We start from the raw sequence: 19,407 nt of genomic DNA on the forward strand, positions 1-19,407 counted from the left end.
TCCCAGAGATGCCTTAGCTTACCTGGCAGACACATTGGTGGTGAAATTCGCACATTCATTGGCATAGACCAGTTTTGTGGTCCCAGTGATGTCCTCCCATTGTGCTGGAGCTGTTCCTCCTGAGACAGGGAATGAAGACATGCCCAGCACAGTTAAACAAGTGAAGAACTTTCACTCTAAAAATAAAAAATTCCTCGCTAAGTTTGAGCTCTGGAAAAAAACTGATTAAACAAGTATGGAGCAGAAGCTGGTTACAGGTGGTGTTGACTCCCCATGATATCCACCAAGAAACCCCCCCCTCCCCAAAGTATTCGTTTTATTTAGAAAATGTTTGTGCCACCTCTCCAGAGAACCTGCCTGTGGAAGCTTACAAAATAAGGAGAAAACAGAATGGTAGCATCAGTCACAGAGACAAAAGTAGTCAAAGGGTCAAGTCAGTGGAGCAGATGAAGAATATCTTTATTTTTTTTGGGGGGGGGACACCCTAAGTGTCTCACAATAAAGCTTCTTCAGGGGAATCTGCTAGTCCTTCAATGTCTTTACAGCAAAAATACATCTATTCTTCTCCATTTGTACCACTGGCTTTTTGGCTAACAAAATAAAACATAATAATAATGCAAAATTTTAAAAATTGTTATTTAATGCCCAGTGTTAAAAACCCAGCCAGAGCATAATAATCATAAATCACTGGGCAGCAGTTTTCAGCACTCTTTCCCTGTTGTACTCTAAAAGTACTCTATCCCTGTTGTAGCTTTACGTTCTTAAAGTTCTTTCTTTTTAAAATCCATAAGGCAAGAAATGAACAGATAAATGCATGGATGCTTGCGTAACACTTTAAAAACTGCATTTAAAAAAACACTTTTTAAAAAAAGGCAGAAAGCTGGCCTGAAGCATGGAGGCAGGAGAGAAATCTGAGAGTCAAACCAGCATTCCATTCACTGGGATGTTTCTCTGTCACTTCAGCTGGGAAGAAATCAGGCTTATGCAGCAGCTGAAAAATATACCTAGTGCTCCATTTTTACAATGCTATCTGCCTTCATCCAGAGACACAAAATGTCTGCTTGGTTCTCTGATGCAAAGCCTGCTACGGTGGGGAGGGCAGGATATAAATTAAATATTATTATTATTATTAAATATTGGGCATGGCGGGGGGAAAGAGGACAGAAACGCTTTCCTGGGGCATGACTCATAAATCTGTAGCTGCAAAATTAGGAACTCTTTCAGAAGGAAATCCATTACCATGTCTATTTATGTCATTTCAGAAATAAAACAGACATTTCCTTTCCATGACTCATGAAACTGTATGTGTAAAATGAGATTGTGGCAGAGGCGCCAAAAATGGAATTCATATGAACATATGAAGCTGCCTTATACTGAATCAAACCCTCGGTCCATCAAAGTCAGTATTGTCTACTCAGACTGGCAGCCGCTCTCCAGGGTCTCACCTGTTTGCCTGGATCCTTTTTAGTTAGAGATGCCGGGGATTGAACCTGGGACCTTCTGCTTACAAACAGATGCTCTACCACTGAGCAACTGTCCCTCCCCATGGGAAAATTCAGGGGGGGGGGGGACCCTTCCAAGGTTACAAATCCAAAGCACTGAAGCAGCTGCAGCTTCTGCAGAATTCCTACCACTCCATGTCACAGAAATTCTGCAATAAAGCCTCCCTATGTCCTACACTTATGGTGTATTCACACTACACTAAATAACGCATTTTACATTGGATTTTCACTGTGCAAGAATAGCAAAAATCTAGATGTAAAACGCATTATCTAGTGTAGTGTGAACACACCATTAGACTAGTTCCTTGTTTTGGAAAATGCAGAAGAAATTCCCAGCTCTGCTGTTAAGATAAAAGAGGCACAAAGGTGAAGCAGCCACCTCCGGCAAAAGCTTTTGGACACTGTTAAGGGCAGCAGAGTGAGAGCTGAGCAGAAAATCCATCAGGAACAGCTCTGGTGTAAACCCCACTGAAATGTTCAGAGCAGGCATGTATCTTCCACTTTGACAGCCAGGCTGTAAAGAATGCTTTGAATGGTGCACTTAGAAAATACCACATGTAGATCAGAAGCAAGCAAATGTCATTTATAATACATTGTGTACCAGAGAACAGAACTACAAGTTACAAGGAGCACAGGGCTGCTGCAAAAATAACAGCTACTGTCAAGTTTCCCCCAGCCTTAACATATAATTCAATTTACCTCTTGCCCAATGTTCCCTTTAAGCTGTGGAGTCTTGTGAGCAGAAATTCTACTTTGTGAGCTACTGGCATTAAAGTGGTGAGCTGCTGCATAAATTAGTTTGCTCTGGGGCCATTTTTTGTGAGCTAAGACAAAAATGTGTGAGCCAGAGGCTAAAAAACTGTGAGCTAGCTCACACTAACTCAGCTTAGAGGGAACACTGCTCTTGTCCAGATGTCCTCATTGGGACTATTTCCCTGCTATGATGTGAAACAGCGACAGGGAAACACATGATGTAATGGTCAGGTCATGAAGAATTTCAAATTATTACAAGCCTGAAATTGGACAGCCATTTTTGGTGGCAGGCAGTCCTAAGTTTCTGATAATGTGGATTTCTATTCAACAGAAATTAGAATAAATCTGATCTTGTGTTTGTCTTTTACCACTGAGTAGCTGCAAACTATGCTCATTTCCATAAAATTAGTAAGCAAGTCTACCAAGGCAGATGGCATCACTTCCAGGCAGGTCTGAACCCTGGAACCTGCTATCCTCAAAAGAAAAGCCCACCCAATTGAAGTATAATACCAGATTATCCCTCTCACCTATAACGCTGCAGAGTAGGCGGAGGCTGGTTGTATCGCCTTCTCCACTGTCCCGGGGATTCTCCCTCCATGAGGGTGGCAGAGGGATACGCAGCCCAATAGGGCGGTGGAATTTCCTGCGGCGTGGCTCCACTGTCACAATCGGACTGAACGTTGCCTGGTTCCCCAGCAGTTTTGTCACCAGCTCATCTGGCACTGGCTGCGCCTTTTGGAGAAACAAGGAGTCTTGTGGCATCTTAAAGACTAACAGATTCATAGTGGCATTGACATTCATGGTGTTGTGTACGTGCTACTGTGTCTAATGTGAGTTTCTAGTTCCTGCCTGGCTCACTGGAGCCTTTAGGACTGAGCTTGGGGATACTGGAACAATGGGAAGCAGGATCCAAATCTCTGCTTCCCCTGGACCAATTGCCAGTTGTTCAAATGATCCAATGACACTCTAGCATGGGAACCTTGAGTGTATACAGTTGGCCCCGTTGACGCAGTTCTCTAGTCTTAGTTTAACTGTTGCCATGCTGTGATCAGCTCTACCCAAGTCTCCTCATGCACCAAACCCAGTAGTTTTCATATGGGCTACAGCTTAACTGTAACCCACAAACACCTACACCACAATAACCATTTAGTCTTTAAGTTTTCACAAGACTGTTTTTTATTTTTGTGGTATCAGACTAAAGCAGCTTTGAGCTAAAACATCCCATTTTTTGGCCTTTAGGCATCAAGTGAAGACAGTTTCCTCAGGAGGGTGTTTGCTATTTGATATTATATCTGTGCCTGACTGAGGTTTCTGTCATATTTGATGGATCCAAGTAGTCAGCCATGTTGGTCTGAAGTAGTAGAACAAAATAGGAGTCAAGGTGCACCTTTAAGACCCACTTAGTTTTATTCCGAATGTAAGCTTTCATGTGCTCTCTTAGAGAACACACGAAAGCTTATGTTCTTGAATAAAACTAATTTGGTCTTAAAGGTGCAACTTGACTCCTATTTTGTTCTCATATTTGATGGTTTGATGATCCTGTTTAATCTTCTTGGTTTGCATATATTGAAGTAATTGTATGACCATGTTAATTTTTGTTGTTATGAGTTTTATTTGAAAAGCACCTTGAAATCCCACCCCCCCATTTCAAAACATAAGATACAAATATTTCACTAAATTTGTTGTTGTTGCTGTTGTTAACCATTCAGTTGTGTCCGACTTACTAAACTAGGGTCACCCAAATATGTTGCCATGAAATGCTGGTTGGTGACACTATACATTCTGCAAATTAATTACTGTATGTTTTTATTATGTTCGGATTATAAAGACCTATGGATGTATACAATAAATTCTATCTTCCTACCTACAAATTAATCACATTGGCACAGCATGTTTTGCTCCTGCTAATCATGAAAAGGCAATAACTCTGGCTACTGCGTATTCTACTCAGTCCCTCTTCTTGTATCTGAGATTTCACTAGGAACTGCTCACTTGTTTTTGAGCTTATTTTGTTGCATTAAAAAAACCCCAACCACCTTGCTTTTAAAAAATAATGCAAGCCATATTACCAGGATGCTGTATTTCGCATCATGCTTCTGCAAAAAATCCACAGAATCCACACAACCCTACACTGCTTTCTGCTCACAGGGCTCTGCTAACCGCTTTGCACAGAACTTAATGTCTTTCCATCATCCCCTTCCTTGACAAACTATGCCAGGTTTTTTTGAGCCCTGAATCTTAAAGCAGAAGCATGCTTGATTCCTTAGACTGCAGAATGCATGTGTCCTTTTTTGTAAGGTCTACAAAGCACACATCCCTGCCCACTCATGCCTGAGTATCTCTGCTCCTCCCTATTACAAAGAAAGCATCATCCTGATACCTGTAGAGCTAGCTTGACCTTCTTGGTGACCGCTGTTTCTGGAAATGTGGCTTGCACCATGGATACCAACGTGCTCTGCAGACAGCCGCCTTCTGGGCCAATCAGCTCTTGGTCCTGGCATATGCGGGACATGACCACAAAGTAGAGAGGGAAATCTGTGGTGATGATGCGGCAAATCCTCTTCTTCTCCAGCTCCTCTAGGCTCTCCAGTTCTGCAAGGATGGCAGCAATGGGGGCAAGAGCACTGGAGCCACAATTCCCAAAATATGAGCAATGACACTGGCTAGTGTGGCATGGGGCATAGATCTAGTGATATATACCAAGACACTAACTAAATTTTAAAAGGCTCACTAGTAAGGGACAAAACAGGGTGAGATTCAGGCTGACTCCACATTTGCTCCACGCCAGGCTTCCGTTTCTCTCTGGAGCAAGCTAGCAATTTTGCACCAGCTGCTCCGCACCGTTATTTTGTGCTGGGGCAACTCCCAATTTGCTGCACTGCAGTGTAAACCTAAAAAAAAAGTTTACGCTGCGGTGCAGCAAATTGCGGGTTGCCTCGGTGCAAAATGGTGGCGCAGAGTTGCTGGTATGAAATCGCTAGCTTGCTCCAGGGAGAAACAGAAGTCTGGCATGGAGCAAGGTTACTGCGGAATCAGCCTCAATCAGTAGAAGTCAGTTTCATATGCTCAATATTTCTTGTAACTGGAAAACATTTTTTCCCTTTTTCTTCTGAGTAAAAGCATCATAGGACAGATAAAATAATTGCAGGGTAATATGAAGCATTCTGGGGGTATTTTTTGTATTGCTTGTGTATCTGCCTAGAAGTCATGGCAACTTCTGGTGACCCCTACTGGGGCATGGAGGATGTTCAGAGAAGTGGCTTGATACAGCCTGCCTCTGCCCCCTGCTCCTGGTATTCCAAGGACATGTCCCATTCAAGTTCTTGCTGAGATTGGCCCTGTTTAACTTCTGAGATATGGTGAGATCAGGTTTGCACAGACTATCAGGGCATAAAGCATTTTTTGTAATCCTTGTCCCATGGCTTTGATTATTTATTTATTTATTTATTCATAATTTCAATTTATAGATTACCCTATCCCTGAGTACATATGGCTCAGGGCACTAGATGTCTCATCCTACCGGATATCTCTTCTTATTGGGTTGCATTGTTTTTTACACAATGTAATCTGCCAACTGGGAAAGGCAGACTAGAAATATAGTAAATAAATAAATTAATCAATTGACTATTCTTGATCTATCCTGCCAAGCTGGAAGCAGAGCAGCAGTGTAGTGCTCGGAGAGGCAGGCAAGAGTTCAAGCCTGGGTTTATGCCACCACCACCTGCTTTCTCCACAGGGTGATGAGCTGCTGTAAGTCAGTTCCTGATAGCTATCTGAGCAGCCTTCCTACTTATTCATCCTCGTGTGCAGGAATGCATAGGATGCTTGCAAACCATGATCAGAGCAGTGTATTTACTTCTTATGTTCTAATGCTAGATATCAAGACAAATAACACTCCAAACTCTACACTAGCTCTTAAAGACTTTAGCTTCTTCCCTACCTGGACCCTGCCCCTCCTGCAAGACATCCCTACCTTCATCCATGCCATTGAGGACCTGGTCCAGGTAGCTCTCCCCATAACGGCTGCGGTGCTCCTTCCACACAGTCCCATTCTCGCTACGCAGCACCACCAGCTCCCGGTCACCACGCCCATGGGAAGCAAAGTGGGGGATCTCCACAATTACAGGGCTGCGGGAGAACTGAGTGTTAGGACCCCAGGAGGCTTGTCAAGTTGTTCTCAACAAGAAATTGAACAAGAAAAGGAAAACTAAGGAAGCTGTTCAGAAGGAGGGGCTGAAGCTCTGGAGCCTCATGTTGCATCCCATGTGCAGGAAAAAAATTAGGGACTACTGGCCTCTTTCTACCTCGCCACAGACTCAGCATTCCCAAACTGACCACCAGTCTATAGCCTATATTTTGGGGGTCATCAGCACAGCAAAGTTCAAGGCAAGATTTCCAGGCCAAAAACAAATTGCAACTATTTGCATTTGGTTCCCTTTATTAGTGTTTGGGTGCAGAAAGTATTCAGGCATGCACACTCTTATGCCTAAAGTCATCCAGCTAAGAAGGAGGGAGATATTTTGAAGACCAGGAACCAAGTCACTGGCTTCACCCACATGATGCTTGCAGCCAAACATTAGCAGGATTGCAAAGGAAGAAGATATGGAAAAGAATGTCCTGCTTTACTGAGGTAATGCATGAGTCTATACTGACAGCTTCCACTTTTCTTTGTCTCAAAGGAAAGGGTTAAGGGAACAGCCAGAAGAGGAAACGGAGTCATACCTCCTCCTCCTCGTCTCCCACAGGATGAAGTAAGCTGCTATTAGGCTGTTCACAGATTTGCTGATGGGACAAGCCTAGAACAAATCCCATATTAACACTCAAGCCTTTTTATGAAGGATTTATGGACATTTGGATTTTTTTATGGATGAATTTTAGATTGTTGTGCAAACATCCAAGGACAGCCTGGTCATCTTATAACACAGGGCAGACTCCAGACAATGACTACAAAATGAGGAACAAGCTCCTACAGAATAAGGTGCTTCCAGACACTACTGCAATATATAATGGTCAAACAGGAAGTACAACAGGAAGTATTTCAACAAAGAAGTACTTCCTGTACTTCTTTGGTGTTATTGGTTCTGCTCTGCATCTGCCTCATAGAGAAGTAAGAAAAGGTGTTGTTCATACCCCATCCCAGCTCCCAAGAACCTCATGGGTGGTTAATGGCGGGGGGCCCAATATCTGTAACAACAAATCTAGCAAGAATACCAGCTTTCACCTGAGGAACTGTGCTCCTGCGGGACCCAAGGCAATAATTCTGCTGGCCAGTCCTTCTTCCTCAGCCAGAGGGGGTGGTGCTGGCAGTTTCTGAGGCTTGACCAGACGGCAGGTGATGCGTGTGGGTGCTGCACACGTCCTGGGTGGGATGATGACACGTAGACCATTGTGCCGGCTGCCACGCATGGAACCACCACGGGCGTCCACCATGAAGCTTACGAGGAATCTGTGTGTGGGGTGGGGGTGGTTAAGATTTAGGATCAAACTAGGCAAATTACAGTTAAACATGGTCCCTATTTGAATCAGGATCACATGAGGAAGGAAGAAGGGCTTTACCTTTCCACCTCCCATGGTTTGAATTAACCAAACCTGCCCCCCCTTCCTTTGCTATTAATCCTTTAAACAAATAAAGGCGTGCACCAATTTTTTGCCTGTCTTTTCCTCCTGAAGAGCTGTAACAGCATGGGGAGTCTGATTAATCCCCCTCTTTCCTTCCATTTTTGCCCCCAATCCAAATGTGGGTCACACACAACTGCAACTGAGCTTTAAAAGATTCAGTCATGGAACTGCCACATCCTCAGCTTTGAGCTTTAGCTGCAAAATCTCTTGCTCGTGATGGGGCTCCCAAAGATCTCACACCCATAACCTTAGGAACAGAGGAGCCTGCAACTGAGTCCTTCCCTTTGCCCATGGCTAGTGTTGGCTGCTGGCTTTCAACTGGTGTGTTGCAATCCCTATATGAGGTTAAACCCTTACAACTTATCCTAAAGTGTGCCGCAGCAGCCTTTTTTTAAAAAGAAGAAGGAAAGACTGAAGGGGAAGATATGGTCAGAGCAGGAGTGGAAAGAGAAAGACCAGCAACAGACAAAAGACAGAAGCAGTATGTAAGATGCTCATTGCTAGTGCACATCCTGAGCACATGAAGCATTAGCAAGCCAGAGCTCAGAGCACATTTCTGCATGCAGAGGAACTCAGGTTCAGTCTCCTGCATCCCCAGTTAAAAGGAAACCATTGCCACCAGCTAGAGCAAGACAACACTGAGCTGAGATGGACCACTGGTCTAACTCAGTATAAGGAAGGCAGCTTCAGACATTAATATGACCGTATACACCTATGCTTGGAAGCACTGGTCAGCCCTGTGTGGGGCAAGGGGGACTTCCCACTGCCCTGTGGGGTGAAGGGGAATAACTCACCCTGTGTGAACAGGACTGGCCACCGGGCTGATGTTGTCAGAGGTCTCCGTGGCAGGGCTGCTGGGGATGAGGGACTCCTCATCAAATTCCTTGGAAGGCTAAGCAGGACAGAACCAAAGCTCCTATTAAACACAGGCCTAGGCCCTGCCAGCCCTTGCAAAGCTACTGGGCTTCCCCTTCCACCCTATTCATGCCTACACAAACACATCAGATGTCTATTCTGCTACAATCAACCTCCCCCACCCCCCCACCCCATGCAGTTTCTGAGATCCAGCCTTAGGTGGTTTCACCTAAGTCCTACATTTGGCAGTTAGTTTCTAAGCCTGGATGCAATCAATGTCCCTAGGTCATGGGATGTCCTCTCCTGTAACTCCAGATGCATGGAGGCAGGCTGTAGTTACTCAGTGGTGTAAAAAAGGGTACTCACAGGCATAACAATTGAGACAACACTTTAGGGCAGAGTTTGCATTAAAAATTAAGCCCAACCACTCGGCATATTGCACCTTCAGTTCTCTTCCTGGGTTTCTCCTATCACAATGGTTTTCTAATTGGTTTCCAGGGAACCTTGAGATTCCCCAGTAGTGTATCGGGGTTCCTCAATGAGGAGCAGCAATAACAGACAAGCTTCCTGGACAGAGCTTGCCCACCCATGGCCAGCCTCCTCTGTAAAGTGCAGACTTGGGGTGCAATGCAGGGCATACTCTTCAATCACACAGGGTAACAGAGAAGGCCAAGAGACTGTGTGAGCAGAATATGCCCTTTAGAACACACCCCAAAGTCCTCTATGACACATGGGAGAGTCCTTGGCAGTCAAGTCAGAGTGCAGAAAGGATTTCCTGATGGAAGAAAGATTGAAAAACCTGTTGCAGGAAGAAATCCTTCCTTTATTCCCTGGAGAACTATCAGCCAGCTTTGCTTCCACCAACCCCACTAAACAGGGCACACACCTGTTCTGGCTCCTCAGGTTTGATCAGCACCGTCTCTGGAGTGACGCAAGGGATTCGTGGGATAGCTGGTGACTCCTCCCTCCTGAGGGGCAAAACACAAGCGAGGGGGGAGGGGATAGAATCAAGGAACAGTTCTCCAGTGGTCCTTGCAAGCCCTTCACTCTGTGGCCCCAGCAAGCTGCTTTTCCTGTACCCCCAAAACTCAAAGCCTGGCATAACAGAAGGAAAGTGGCTGTGATGACCATCACACACTAAGGGCCAAACAACATATGACATTTGAGTTCCTTGTGCAATCTGATCCTAAGAAGCAGCCTTTGGTGGGAAGGCAGTAAGGGGAAGGAGGAGCAAAATCTTCCATCACCCACACTTTTTCCCCTAGTTGGAAATCCCATCCCCCCTTTAGCTGTGTCAAGCCCTAGTAGGGAGTATGTATGTTATTCTCATCTTTCTTCCCATCCTGGGGCTTAAAGGAACTGGGGTAGCATTTTTGATCAGTGAAATGGCACAGGCTGAAGAGTTAAAGGCCGTTCTCCTCCTCTAAAAGACAATTTGATCCATATCAAGGGGCCCCCTGAAATTCAGGCCCATAGCATTAAATCAAGGAACTCAAACGTTGCATATAGCTTGGTCCTAACAAAGGTATGTGAAATACAGACTAAGAATAGAAGGCATTACAAAACCTGCCCCATTGATAAGTCAAAGAGGACTCATTCAGACATGAAGGCTCCTAACCTCTGTTTCATGCTGCAATTTGCCACTAGCAAATGGAGAAATGTTCCAGGGTGAGTTGCTGGAGACCTTCTTCTGTAGGATGGCCTCAGGATAAATATGAGAAACCAGCCATGCAGTTGGCTCAACCCATCTTGGACCTGTCCACAGGGCCAAGGTTGGCAAAACTGGGCACCTGTCAAGGCCTACAGGCTGACAGAGGGTCCACTGCTAGCTAAAAATGCTGCATCAATCTCTTGTTTCCCAATAAGGAGGGTGTTTGGAGGAAGCAGAGTGTGAGAGAATCACAATCTTTCTGCTGCTCCAGGCACCCTTCCCAGTTGGCCCAGAGGCCCTTGTGCTGCAGTTCCTTGTTCCTTTTAGATCCACCAGTGCTGATGGGAATAAAAGGTGTGAGAGAGTTGCATCTGCTCCCTCCATTGTAGCTGCAATTAGAAGACCTTGAATGGTGGGGCAGAGGGAGGGGAAGCCTTGCATGAGAAGGAGAATAGAGTTGCAACTGGTAAATGGAGAGGAGTGGCTGCAGAATTGTTATGGAAGGATCCGAGGGCACACTGTACCCATAAAAACAACCTGCAGCTGGTTTGCTACACCAGCCCAGCAATAGTAGCACTTCTGATTTGAGACAAGGTGAAGCTATGGACCCAGGAGGTTGGGTTTAAACTCCGCTGTGGGCAGTCCCAAAGCAAAGGCATATGACTGTGACCTCCACATGGAACAGCATGAGAAAGTTTCTGGAGGCTCCCTTCTCATCCAAGGGACTGCCAGCACATGCATGCACTAGCATTTGTGTGCAGGCAAGCTTGAGTGAACGCGTAAGCGCTGGTCTCTGGGTAGAGGCTGCTCTACCACATGAAACTTCAGATTCTGGGTGCTGTTAAAGGTAGCAGAATGGAAGACGGAAAGACCTGACGGTTGTGAGGCAACCCACCCAGGAGTTCTCCAGCACAACTCCCACTGAAAGGAATGGGAGCTGTGCAAGGACATGCTATCATGCATCTCCAGTTCGTTTCAATGGAGTTTCAGCAGGAGAATTTCCCAATGGACTGCAGCCCATGTTGAGTAACAAGAATGCTCAGGTGCCATTTGGATTTTTCAATTCAGGGACCAAACGGATGGGACCCAGTCTCAGGGGAGAGGAGGAGCTGCTCTCAGCATGAACACAAAGTCTCCCACCAACTCTTTCCCCCCCACCCCATGCAACATGTCTTACGTGTGCTCCAGTTTAGGAACAAATTCCACAATTTCTCTCTCATCATCCTGATAGTGGAAGCCCCGCTTGTGTGGCTTGGTCCCAGCCAGCTCTTCCCCTGAAAGAGAGAAGGGGCTGAAAACCAGGACTGATTGGGGCATTTGGTGTGTGATGGGTACACATTAAGCACAGCACTGCAGGTTTTCTGGTAAATCTGGTAACACAGGAACCTTCTCTCCCCTTGGATACAGGCCAGGGAGCAACCAAGGGGGTCAGGACCCATGGCTCACTGCAGTGAATAAAACCAAATTCAGGTTCTGTTTTTGTGTTGTAAGAGTAACATGGCTCAACCCCACATTATGTCTGATGATGCCTGAGGGTTGGAAATACATGGGACCGGTGGAACACATGGCTCAGATAGTAGTGGCCAGGGTAGAACCTACATGATTCTGGACAACCCACACATGATCACATCCTTCTAGCATGATTGGATGTAACTAGCTTAGGATCCAGCCACACAGAAGGGCCATCTACACCTTTCTGGCCATGTCCACATTTCATTTTAAGCTGGAAACAACCCATTTTTCCAAGATGCTTCATTTCTCGTGATGTGCATATACATTTCTTTCAACCTGCAGTTGCCTTTGGTCAAATTGATTTTGAGGGACAATACAAAAATGTATCAGACCTTTTTGTTCAGAGGCAAAAGCGGGTTAAGTGCAGACATCACAAGCAGCAATCCTTCTTTCCAGCCCCACTTATGTCTCTGAATAAATAGTGTCTCTAGACTTCATAGCTTTTGATGGCATGGCTGGCCAGTCAATTCCTTCACAGCTCTGGGAGCAAAAAGATGTGTAGATTCCTCATGAAAGCACAGCACCAGGGCAACCCCCCCACCCCACATAATGTGCTGCTAATCAGTTGCCAGAGGGATTGCTTGTGCCAAGTAGGTACTCAGTAGGTGTGACTACTAACTATTGGAAGGAAAGCCCTGGCCCCACTGACAGACCTCCTGATGGTACCTGGGTTATTTGGCCACTGTGTGACACAGAGTGTTGGACCACTGGCCTGATCCAACATGGCTTCTCTTATGTTCTTATGTTAGGAATTGGGGACATCTTTGGGGAGAAGACTTATCTACTTAGATATTTACATCTTGTTTTTCTACCCAGTGGGACCCAAAGTGACTTACAACAGCATTCTCTCCTATTCTATTTTACCAACAATCCTGTGAGGTAGGCTGGACTGAGAGAGACAGAAACTGGCTCAAGGTCCGTGGCATAGTGAGGGTTTGGACATGGGCTTCCCAGCTCCCCACCCTAACCACTACACCACGATGACACCATGGGCTTCCCACCCTAACCACTACACCACGATGACTCTTGTGTGCGAAAGAAGGGATGTGGTATATGTCCTGACAGAAAGAGGGCGAGGCAACAGGGATTACAAGAGCAACGGTGAGACAGGGCTGTGTGTGTGTCAAGGAGCAACAGGGACCTGTAGATCCCTTTCCAAGGGAGAGAAGTACAAATCCAGGCTCTGATCACAGTGCCCAGATAGACAGGTCCGGCCCTCACACAGTTGTGGTTTAGCTTAGAGGGCTCAGACTGGTGCAAAGCAGTGCCCAGCAGCAATGAGATGGTGGTTGTTCATGCAAGTGCCGTTCCTACCCACCCAACATCCACATGGCCACAGACACGAATGGGCAGGTGGGCAAGCTGGCCCACAGGGAAGCTGAGTAAGGCATGGGATGGAGGCAGGTGAGGCCTGGGCAGTCACAACGTGGGGTGGAATGGGGCAGATGGGTTGGGCGGGCAAGCCAAGCCCACAGTGACAAACACACAGTCCATACCCAGGAGAGTTACGTGAGCTGTGCCTGGAAAGCAAGAGGGGAAAAAAAGAGAGGAGATTTGAACTACTGGCCAGAGATCACCATGTGCAAGCAGCTAATGGTCAAAGACCAGGCAACATGGCACTTGGGAAAAGAACCAGTAAGAGAGGCTGACCACCTCTCACAGAAGGTTGGGTGTCCAAGTATATTTGGTTTAGCTAGACCTGGGGAGAGGCAAGCACTACACATGGGGCTGAAACCTCACCCCCTGCAGACTGAAAATGTCACGTACCTACCTCTCTAGCAATGCCCATACACACTCAAGAATATCTTTGAGGCCATAAAGATGGCATAAATGTATAGGTTATTAAAGTTTGTAAAACTTGTTTCTTAAAAAAAAACCTGCAGAAATTCTTGCATTTTTTTCTGTGCTCTTTTGAAAGTGTGGCATTCACAATGCCAGGCACAGATAGGAGCCACTGCAGAGTCAGGCAAACCCTTACCAGCTGCAGAGTGGAAGAGACAGGGTCTTTGGACACCGCCCCCCCCCATGCTAAACTCAAAGAAGGTGAATTTGCTGAGAGACTAATGTGGTTTAAAAATAACTAATTCAGGCTTGAAAACTAGAATGCTATAGATGGCGCAGGGTTGGGAACGATGGGGGAGAAATTCTATCAAGCAGGAAGACAGAGGTTTGGAGAAAGTCTCTTGTTAATGTGCTCTTTGGGTCTTCCAGCCATATGGGGATTAATGACTTCTACCCTTTAATCCCAGTTGCCCTAAGTACAGCACTTGGAGCAAGGGAAGACCACCCCTGGGACTCACCTTCATCCTCGGAAACATCCAGGATTTCATCCACCGTCTCAGGAAAACTCATGTGGTGTTTGTCACTGAATGACTGCATGAGGCAAAGGACTGGGTGAGAGTTCTGCCTTGGGGCTACAAAACCACCCCCCAGGACAGGCTGGCTTGGGTGTGGGACTCACCAAAAAACTGGTAGTCTCCTCTGTCACAATTTTTAGCACATCAGTGACAGAAATGTAACCCAGTCGCTTGGCAATGGCCAGAGGGGTGGCACCATTCTGCAGAGAGAGACAGAAAGAAACAGAGAGAGAAGACACTCATGTTAATAGCACGCAAGCCTCGGATGAGTTAGAAAGAGATTAAAATTCTGCACCAAGAGAAGGTGAAATCTGCAACCTGCATAAATTAAACAAATGTGAATAATTTCTTTTATCTTGCATAACTTATTCTGGTTCCACTAATCAAGGGGGAGAGGAAAGAGATACCGAGGGCACAGAAGTCCTACTCCAGATGAGAGAAGACACTTTTATTAGCATTTTAAAAAAACGAGTATTTTTTTTCTTTTTAAACCTTTTCCCTCACCTCTTAAAACACACTAAAGATATCATGTTCAGATAAGCATTAAAGGAAATACAATCTAAACAAGGGGACTTTTACCTTCCATGGTGACCGTACTATGAATTCCCTGATTCCTCCCCCTTTTATTTGACTGCACCTATGCAAAAGCACAAATGTGAAAGCCATCACACTGCCAGCCTCCCCCACCACTCCACCTGGAACTCCCCTCTTTCCCAGCTAAGCTGCACTATAAAGCTACAGCTCACCCTGGAAATGAAAAGAAGCTATTTAAAGGACCCAAGGGAAGGTGGAGGAAATGTGGAGCTTAGCTCTTCCCTCTACCTCTTAGTAGCTATGAAGAGGGCCCACAAGGATGTCCTGCCCAAAGCAACCCTTCAACCCTCTCTTGAATGAACTCAAAGGAGGTTTTTCTTACTTTCTAGTCCACGTTGAGTCCCAGTGAGAAAGGTGGATTATAAAATAATCTAAATATTAAATATGCTCCAGCTTAAAGGGGACAAACCTGGATGGTGCACAAGTTGTAATCAGAATAAACACAACATTGCATGGTTGCTCCCATTTATCTTGGGGCCCTCTGCATGGAAGCAGCCCTAGAGATTGTCTGTAATACCCTGATCTTTGACTGACCCACACATGCACATTCAGCAGCTAATGGCTGCCATACTAAACCATGGCCTGCTGGTCAATCGCACATCTTTATGCTATGTTTTCATTTTTCCTCACATCTGCCCAAGTGCAACACTGTTTGATACAATCCATTCATGCATTCAGCTTCTTGTTTTCAAATGTGCACAGAAATCAACAGAGATTCCTGCACAAACCAAGCCTGGATCACAACAACGAATGGTCAACAAGTGTTGGAGCAACAAGAATGAATGGGCAAGCTGAAAAGGTAATTGGAGAAGGAAGCGATGCAGTTCTTCAGACCCCTGAAATTTCACACTCACCGAACTGACTTCATTGGGGGATGCTCCATGCTTTAGCAAAAGGGTGACGATATCAGTGTGGCCTTGTTGAGCTGCCTGGTGCAGAGGAGTGTATCCAAGCTGCAAGGGAAAGAAGAGGAGACTCAACTAGTAAGTGGCAAGAGGAAGGGGCAGCATCAAGCTGCATTGAATTGATGGATGTTTATATGTTATTTTGAGTTTCACTTTTAAATCAAGGTTATCAAACTCAAATCAAAATCTCCCTCCTCCAAGTGTTTGGCTGCTGCTGGGGGTGTGGCATATGTGCAGAAAATGCACACATGATGATGACAAACCATGTTTCTGTAACATCTAATTTGATCAAAGTGGAGATGGAAAAAACAACAACAACTCCTTTATGTTGTTTCTGCCATCTTCCTAGGAACAATAGGAAGGAGGGAAGCAAAAATAAACACTCTTACCTTGCTGCATCCCAGGACCCTAGAAACAAGCATTCCCTCCCACAAAAAGGCAGCTATGAAACAGAGGAGCTGTTTCAACCCAAACTCATGCAAAGTGTCATCAAAGAGAGGACATGGTAGGGGCACGTAGCCCAAGGCATATCTGCATTGCTAATGGTAACATCTTCTGAGCCCTGAAGACAATTCAACAACATGTGTGGACCCTTGTAAGCTATATGGAGGCTGCCAAGGCCCTTACCACTGATGCCTCTGTTTTAGATAATGTGTGAGGTTGTTGTATGTTAAAAATTAAAAGACTTAAGTAAAGTTAATGGGTCTTTTCCTACCTTGGTCTTACAATTGACTTCTGCCTGGTGCTGCAGCAGAAACTTCACTAGCTTGATATTCCCATAATGACAAGCCACATGCAAGGGTGTATAGCCCATCTGTAATGTGAACAGAGAATTTGGATGAGGCACTTTTTACTGTTGTTTTCATTGGAAATTATCCAGGTACTTCCTCAGTAGTTCCCAAGCAGTCCCGGGTAGATGGGGAGGGGGGCACTAAAGCAGATGAGGATGGCTGGAAGCCTTTAGACATTTGTCTTGCAATTTTGGCCATGCAAACCCTCCCGCTCAACCATAAGAGCCACTGGGAGATTATTAACACCAAATTTGACTGCAGTAGCACCTTATATATAGACCAACTTTTTCCAGGGTATAAGCTTTCATGAGTCAAAGCATACTTTGTCAGATACAAATAGAATGAAGAATATATATCTGACAAGGTGAGCTTTCATCACTTAAGCTTATAACCTGGAAAATTGTGTTGGTCTTTGTGGTGTAACTGGACTCAGTTTTGTTCTACTACTACAGATTAACATGGCTACATGGCTTTATGGGAGACTGCTGATGGTTTAAGCTACCACTTCCATGAAAGCACTGTGGTCATGTGACCAACCCCCAGGTGGGGCCTGGAGATCTCCCAGAATTACAAGTGGTCTCCAGATGATAGACATCAGTTCCCCTGGAGAAAATGGCTGCTTTGAAGTGCCCTCCCCTCCCCAAAGCCACCATCCCCAAATATCCAGGAACTTCCCAGCTTGAGGTTGGCAACCTTAACTGTGGTATATCTAGGTGACTGCTCCCCCTCAAGTTATAGGGAGAGGCCAAATGCAGGATTTCATACTTCAGGCCCCAGATGAAGCCTTATTCCCGCATGCCAAAAAGTACAAAGAATAAACACAGCTATTATGAACGAAGGCACCATGCAGTGGGAGGAACCATAAAATCAAGAAATGGAGCCTTCATAGGGCTACCTGCCACTGGCCTCCCTGATTTATGTATATAATATGCTAAATATATTATATATATGGGAGTGCTAATTAAATTAAAATTAATTAAAACTGGAAAGCATTATGGAAATGATCAGGAGAAGAAGTAGCCAAAACAACTCCCAGGGCTTCCAGTCCACCTGTGAGAAAACAAATGACTCCCTAGTCTTTAACCCTCTTGAGGGCCTGCCTTTGTAAGGCCAATGTTGAAGAGAAAGGAACAGCCAGTGGTGCCTGCCACTGGATTTACCCGTGTGGTGGCATCCACTTGGACTCCATGCCTGAGGAGGACATCTGCTACATGTACGTGTCCCTCTTGAGCGACGAGGTGAAGAGGGGTGAGGCCACTCTGGAATGAAAAGCAGGGTCAAGATGATATAAACAGGGACAATGCTCTAGAGATCACTAGAACATCCCAACTGGAGATATGCTAGCATTTCAACAAACAGAGGCCTTGCAACTTTAACCGTTTTCCTGAGGGGGGGGGGAAATATTGCAGCTGCCTTTTCCCCCTATCACTGGATGCCTCTGGGACAGAAGCTGCTTCACCAACAGGATTTCTTTCTGCCTGTTTTACTAAACAGACAGCCTCTCTGCTGTGCGCTCCTAAATTCAAAACCAACCAATAAAGCCACCAAGCATAGTTCTGGGAGCAAGTGTGGGTCAGCATCACTGCCTTAGAAAGCTGCTAAGAGGATTTTGGCATCAACACAGTAGCTTAACCCGGCTGTGACACCTCTCTCTGTGGCCTAGGCCTTTGTCAGACTGCCCCCCTCATACCAGTGTCTTTAAATAAAATGGATGAGGCCCATTGTAGGGTGGGGGAGGACTCTGTTCTTGCAAACAGGGATGTATAAGAAGCCCTTTTGACAGGTGCAGCTCGTCCTGAAGGGGTCAGGAAAGCTGCAGCTGCCCAAATTTCCCCTCAGCAACAAATATTAAAGCAGCCTCATCTTTCACATCTGGTCACCTTGAAGTCTGACCCAGACCAGATGTCAAGAGCCAGCTTATATTTCAGCCCCAGAACCAATTCTCAGTGTGCCAGATCATGCGAGAAAACAACAAAGGAGAAAGGGACAATTGTTGCCTCAGCAGAGTGCCTTTCCCTCACCAGTCAGTCATGAATGGCCACCAGTTCCCTCCCCCACCATATTTGAAATGAAGGGAAAGGGAGCGCTTTTCTTTTAGAAATTAAGGACCGTGGTGGAACTGTCCAAGTGGTATAATTTCAGACCAGCAAGAAAGCCTGCACAGCTTCCCAGCTTGTGTTCCTACCCCACCCTCCCCACACTGCTGTAGCAGCAGATGGTGGGAGGGACTGCTATTCAAGAAACATGCTTTTTGTAAAGACTATATTTTGAGCACTATTGCTAACCATGTGGCACGCATTCTGGCTTGTTGCTGGCAGTAAGCAAAGAAGAATGCCCTGGAAGCTGTGCTGGCCGGGGGTGGCAGGGATGGATCAATACAAGCTGTTGCTTCCTCAGTTTTTATCTTTTGAAATGAAACAGGTAAATATGAGGGCTAAGGGCCAAAACTAGGCACAGTAACAGTCAATCTGCCTGTTTAAACTTAAACCTGCCCCAATCACGATAGAAGGAGAAGGGAAAATGTCTGACTTCAACACAGAAGGCTTGTGAGAGTGAGGCAGTCAGATCCCTCCCATGATCTGCAGTTTACCTCCCCACATCCTCTATTTCCCAAGAGCCACGAAAGGAGGAAGATTTAGTGCTCCTTGCTCATCAAACCCTGAGACTGATTCCCCACTAGCCTTACCCCACTCTCACTCTCCTCTTCTCTGTGGGGCTTCCATCAGATTTTGCACAAGCTGCCCCGAGGCTGCAACTAACTTCGACTCTTTCGTGCAGCAAGCAAGATCCTCTAAAAACTGGTTTCTGTTTGCCGCATGAAAGAGGTGAAGCGAGTTGCAGCCCCTGGGCAGCTTTTGCGAAATCCGA

At 45.7% G+C, this 19,407-nt stretch overlaps 1 protein-coding gene across 5 annotated transcripts in view; it reads right to left on the reverse strand.

Moving 5' to 3' along the window:
* ANK1 (ankyrin 1) overlaps positions 1–19,407 on the reverse strand; it is a 228,175-nt gene that overhangs the window by 40,147 nt on the left and 168,621 nt on the right. For 4 of the 5 annotated variants that reach the window (XM_060251577.1, XM_060251575.1, XM_060251580.1 and 1 more), the window contains exons 18-31: positions 17,700–17,798; positions 16,464–16,562; positions 15,698–15,796; positions 14,354–14,449; positions 14,193–14,265; positions 13,389–13,412; positions 11,558–11,654; positions 9,616–9,697; positions 8,669–8,766; positions 7,477–7,701; positions 6,229–6,383; positions 4,636–4,847; positions 2,783–2,987; positions 23–119 (exon numbers count right to left, since the gene is read on the reverse strand). In XM_060251577.1, the coding sequence (XP_060107560.1) occupies positions 23–119; positions 2,783–2,987; positions 4,636–4,847; positions 6,229–6,383; positions 7,477–7,701; positions 8,669–8,766; positions 9,616–9,697; positions 11,558–11,654; positions 13,389–13,412; positions 14,193–14,265; positions 14,354–14,449; positions 15,698–15,796; positions 16,464–16,562; positions 17,700–17,798 (1,661 nt within the window). The remainder of the gene's footprint in view (positions 1–22; positions 120–2,782; positions 2,988–4,635; positions 4,848–6,228; positions 6,384–7,476; positions 7,702–8,668; positions 8,767–9,615; positions 9,698–11,557; positions 11,655–13,388; positions 13,413–14,192; positions 14,266–14,353; positions 14,450–15,697; positions 15,797–16,463; positions 16,563–17,699; positions 17,799–19,407) is intronic. The other variant, XM_060251576.1, reaches the window with a different exon arrangement.

The sequence above is a fragment of the Heteronotia binoei genome, chromosome 12, assembly GCF_032191835.1.
Source record: "Heteronotia binoei isolate CCM8104 ecotype False Entrance Well chromosome 12, APGP_CSIRO_Hbin_v1, whole genome shotgun sequence".
NCBI classification, from domain to species: Eukaryota; Metazoa; Chordata; class Lepidosauria; order Squamata; family Gekkonidae; genus Heteronotia; species Heteronotia binoei.